At 41.2% G+C, this 5,542-nt stretch overlaps 1 protein-coding gene across 1 annotated transcript in view; it reads left to right on the forward strand.

Moving 5' to 3' along the window:
- Positions 1-4,186: 4,186 nt before the first annotated feature.
- Positions 4,187-5,542, forward strand: part of LOC106878433 (28S ribosomal protein S7, mitochondrial) — a 14,789-nt gene continuing 13,433 nt past the window's right edge. The window contains exon 1 of the mRNA XM_014927643.2: positions 4,187-4,749. Within this exon, the coding sequence (XP_014783129.1) occupies positions 4,673-4,749 (77 nt within the window). The 5' untranslated portion in view covers positions 4,187-4,672. The remainder of the gene's footprint in view (positions 4,750-5,542) is intronic.

Below are 5,542 nucleotides of genomic sequence, written 5' to 3' on the forward strand. Positions count from 1 at the left end.
CAAATTCTGCTGAGGTTGACTTTGCCTTTCATTCTATCGGGACCAATAAATTAAGTACCAGTTGCATCTCCCCTTCATTTGGCATGTAAAGGGAATTCTGATTTTCGCCCAGTGGGGGATTATAGACGTTTGAATGCAGTCACAGTTCCCGATTGCTACCCTATAAGAAATCTCCAGGATTTCTCCTCTAATTTGCATGGTTGTAGTATTTTTTCTAAGGTTGACCTCGTTCGTGCCTATCACCAAATACCAGTCAATCCTGAGGATGTGTAGTGAAACTACCTATCGTCTCTAATACCTATTGCCATTAGATACAAAACTGCTATCGCCATTCTTCTCATTTAAATATAAACAAACGCGAACGTAGGGGAAAACATTAACCTTGTCATCACGTGACTGATCATTATTCGAATCGGCAACTTCTTCGAACCTTTCCCGCCAGAACGCAAACTGACCAATCACGGCCCCTAATAAGGTCACGTGATAGAGTAAAATTCTGAAGGCATTTGGAGCCCTCTTAACGCTATAAATAGATCAACTAATACCCAATAATTTCTCTTTGAGAACTGTTCCGTGTACCACACGACAGCAGCAGCAGTTCCAGCGACCACTTCAACAGCTTCGTCCAGCCAACAATGACCACCGCCGTCGCCACATCAGCAACAAGAGTCTACGACTACTAACCAGCACCATCGTCATGACCAACACGATTACTACCAAGCAGCCTCTACACCACCAGCGTCAACACGACTTACTATGTACACCAAACCAAACCTCCGCGACACATCTCTCTCTTCGATTCTGTTAGGTGACTCAGCTTCACCACGATAAATAAACAGACAAGAGTTCTCAGCCAGCGACGAACATCTGTATAACAAGAACCACGGCCCAACATCGATGCCACGATATCACAACTAGTGATCAGCTCTGCCACACTCAGCCTCTCCTCCCTTTCACATACAGAACTTTTCTTATAGTGTACTAAAGAACTGGTATAATTGCTCACGTGTCATTTACTGACTCTCTTTCTATTTGCTATAATAATTCACATACACACACATGTATCACTCACATACACACTTTTCTTTGTACGACGGCCTGTCTTTGATTGTTATTATATGTCGCATTCACACTCTCACACAGACATACATCTTTAACACTACAATAAATATCTCTGTTATTCATCTAATACGGTTGTGGTCTTTCATTACTGGTCACATATGTTATCGTCGTATAACATATCTATATCATTATTGATATATATATATTTGTGTTCGACCGTGTGACACGTTTAAATAAAAGGAGTCCTCTGTTTTTCCATTCGTCACCATTGCTCCTTTTTGAGTTCGCACGGTCGTCCCTTACAGATGTACCAAAAACTGCCATCACTACTCCCTTTGGCTGCTTTGAGTTCCTTTTTATGAGTTTCGGGTTGCGGAACGCCACGAGCACTTCCCAAAGATTTATCAATGAAGTTGTCCGTGGACTTGATTTTGTGTTCGCTTACATTGATGACATACTCGTTGCAAGCGACACACATAAGAATCACCTCCAACACTTAAATCAACTCTTTCAGCATCATCGCATCTGCAATGTGTGAATCAACCCCGATAAGTATGTTTTGGGGCAGTCATCTCTGGAATTTCTGGGGCTTTATATTGACTCAAATGGTATCAGACCTCTCTCTTCCAAAGTCGATGCAATTCAGCGCATCGCCCCCTCCCCCCACTTCATTACGTCAACTCCGTCACCTTTTGTGAGTCATCAACTTCTACAGACAATTCATTCGTGATTGTGCAGACAAGTTACTTCCCTTGACTCAGCTATTGAAAGCAAATACAAAAAAGAATTCTCCCATTACTTCATCTGCCGAGGCGTTATCTGCTTTTGAGTCCATCAAGAAAGAAATAGCTTCTGTTCCTTTGCTTGCACATCCGGTTCCCAATGCTCTTCTCTCTTTAACCGTTGATGCATCGGATTCTGCAGTTGGTGCTATTTTGCAGCACACCATAGACTAAACCTTTGGTGGTTTTTTGTCGTCAATTAAAGCCAGCTGAACGTCGGTACAGTACGTTTGATCGCAAGCTCTTGGCGATCTACCCGTCAGTTCGTCATTTTCAACATTTGCTCTGTCATCTTAATCGGACAAACACTCACCTCGTGATTTTCGCCACCTGGATTACATTTCCCAGTTCACGAGTGACATTCGGCACATACCTGGAACAGAGAACGTGCCTGCTGACATACTCTCTTATCTTCCTGTGTGCTCCCTTTCATCTCCTGCTGCAATTGATTTAACTGCCATTGCACAGGATCAGCCAGCTCTAGACACTTTGGATTTAGCTTCTACCAAGTTGTCCTGTTGCAAGTTTGCCTATCTCCCACTTCTGTCTGCTGAAGGCACCATTCTTTGTGATACAGCTACTGGTTCTCCCAGACCGTTTGTACCTGAGAACCACCGGCGCTCCGTTTTTGATGCCTTGCATTCACTGTCACATCCTGGAATCGCTGCCTTGGTGAAGCTTATTATGGCTCAGTTTTTCTGGCCTAATATGCGCCGGATGATCACCGATTGGGCACGCTCTTGAGTAAAATGCCAGCATTCTAAGATCCACAGGCATATTCGCGCTCCTCTTGGACAGTTTTCTCCTCTGGAGACTCGCTTTCGCCATGTCCACATTGATCTGGTTGGACCATGGCCTGTCAGTCGCGGTTTCTCTTACATATTGACATGCATCGATCGATTCTCTTGTTGGCCAGGGGCCATTCCAATAGTGGACATTTCCGCTGAGTCAGTTGCTCGAGCTTTCGTTTCTAACTGGATTGCTCGCTTTGGTGTCCCAGCTAAAATAACCACTGATCGCGGATGCCAGTTCGAGGCTTCCCTATTTCGTAATTTATCACGAATCCTAGGCGTTCTTCACATTCGTACGACCAGTTGTGGTATATGGGATCGAATTAATGATTCAGGCAACAACAGAGGACTTGAACAGTGTGGTGGAGGAGATTGTGCTTCCGGAAGATGTGAGACTGAGAGTTACTGTGGAGTGTAGGCCGCCAGTGTGTTTCACATGTGGAGAAAGGGGCCGCATGAAGGCATGGTGCACCCAGAGAAAGCCACAAACAGAACAAGAGGAGAGTGTGGACCAGGTAGTACAGGACAAGGCAACAGAAAAAGAAGTGAAGGGATTCACTATAGTTTAAAAGAAAAGAAGGAGGAGCGGAGGAATGAATTCTCCGCCAGAGAAGCAGAAAAAGAAGAGAGATGTGAAAAAAGAAACTGTGAAGAAGGGTAGTAGGAAGGAAAAAGAAAGTGGAGTTATCAGTGGAGAGAGTGTCGGAAACCCAACTGTATGAAGGTGAGATGGAGAGACTATTTATGGAGAAGAAAAGAGAGAACCAAAAGTCCAAGAGAAAGGAAAGAAGATACGAGGAGGAGAAGGAGTATGGTGTTATGTAACATACCCCAAAAATGTTGAAACAGAGAAAAAAAATAATCAAGTTACATTCAATAGTAAGAGTGAAGGTGCCTTCATACGTCTACGCGGATGATATGAAGGCAATATTGATCGAAGAGGAAAACTATAGAAAATTTAAAGAGATGTGTGGAGATAACTTTGACCTGCCAGGAGTGGAGGTGGAATTTAAAGTGTTGCCACCAGTGGTGGATTTAAGAGATATCGAACCACTAATGAAGTTCTACTAAAGACAAAAAAAAAAAAAAAAAAAAAAAAAAAAAAAAAAAAAGGTATGAAATCAAAAGGAAAAAAAAAAGAACAATTGTAAATAATACATATAACGGTACGCATGAGAGTGGGGCCCATGCGTCCATTTTCATTTTCATATAACTTTCATCTCATTTACATTCGTTTTATGTTTTTGTCCCCACTGTGGTCTTGTCTGTCCTTGTGGTGTCCCCATCTATGTTTAGGGCTTTATGCCTAATAAAGACATCAGAATATCTTTGATACTCAGCACAAACAGTATGAAACAAAGTGGGTTACCTCGTTGAACTCTTAAGGCAGAAAGAATATAATAGCTGCCAGAGTATATATGAGAGGCTTCCCGAAAAGCCTGCCATGCAAAGTAGCAGATCTTTGAAGCTTTTTTTTTTATATTGAGCTGAGAATGACATCGCGTCTAATTGAATTGAAGGCTTTTTTAAAATCGATTTTGAGAACTATCTCGACCACTGGGAGAGTGTTCACGAAAGTCTGTGGCGTGAAAGGCTGCTTCAGACTCTAGTTTAATATCAACCTCGAGTCGAACGGGTGTGAATTTGGAAAAGAGATAATAGGAGACGTGAGCTCTCTTAAGTACACCTAACTGCTTTAGGACAATGAACATTAATAAATTTAAAGAAACATCACAAAGCAACGAGGAACCAAAATGCGCTATGTAGAGGAGGATACTTTGGTGAGAGTATTCTCCCTTACATTATTTGTTTATGAAATTGCGTGAGACGCCTTTTGTGTATAAACTTTCCCTACAAGCCGTCATTCTATTAATGTTACTACTTGTTTATTCGTGATAAGATAGAAATGGACAGTCTTCTTCATTTTGAGTGAAACGCTCAAATTACTTTTTCGGAATTAATGTGAATATGATTTAATTTCATAGTTATCTCATCTTGATTGCTTTTTCCCCTTCCACAAAACATGTGCTTAACGTAATGGCGGCATCCTCTTGTGCGAATGTCATCTACAAACTTGGAAGAACTTTATTTGCACCTTCAGCCTATGTAACCAGGTAATTAAAAATGTTTTTATATATCTAATCAAAAGTGCTGCAAGATCACAGCCATCGCTGCAGGCGACTTGATTTCTAAGTATTGAAATTTTGGTTCATTTTCGTCGTTCATGCCCTTGAAAAATATGTTACAGTTCATAAAACTCAAGCATTTCGATGGCATATGTATACGAATTGTAAAACAGTGCTTTTATAGATAGAGTATACTATAAATTTTCTACAGTAGTCGAATATGCTTATACCTTAGACAAATACGGTTATTATTTTCCCAGTCACCTTGGAAAATTGGCCCCTAAAATTTAAAGATACACGCATACAAGAAGTTTTTAGAATGCGGTGTTTACGGTCTATATTAAGAGTAGAGTATAAGAGTATAATTAGGAGATAGGCCTAGAAATACTTCCATAAGAAAACCATCTCTACGTAATGTATACCATACCCAGATTATAAGAACTGAAATGGCCGGTCATGTATTAAGAAGGCAATTCAATAATTACGTAGACTTCTCAAACTCCGGAATGCATGTTTGACCGTCCGAGATATGGATCTCTCATATGAAGAGGCTAATGATAGTTCAGCTGGCAAGAGAAAGCGAGGGTCCGAAGAGAAGTGAGCAGTGAAGAATACATTTTTTCAAAAACTGTTTGAGTTGATTCTTTGGCTACTGACAGCTAATACCATGACTGGCCGGAGCGAGCTATCTGTCTGTCTCTCTCTCTCTATCTATCTATCATTCGAAAGTTATTGGAACAAATTTGACACCTATATCCATGCGTTTGAAAACACACAGAGT

Source organism: Octopus bimaculoides, chromosome 5 (assembly GCF_001194135.2).
Source record: "Octopus bimaculoides isolate UCB-OBI-ISO-001 chromosome 5, ASM119413v2, whole genome shotgun sequence".
Taxonomy (NCBI): domain Eukaryota; kingdom Metazoa; phylum Mollusca; class Cephalopoda; order Octopoda; family Octopodidae; genus Octopus; species Octopus bimaculoides.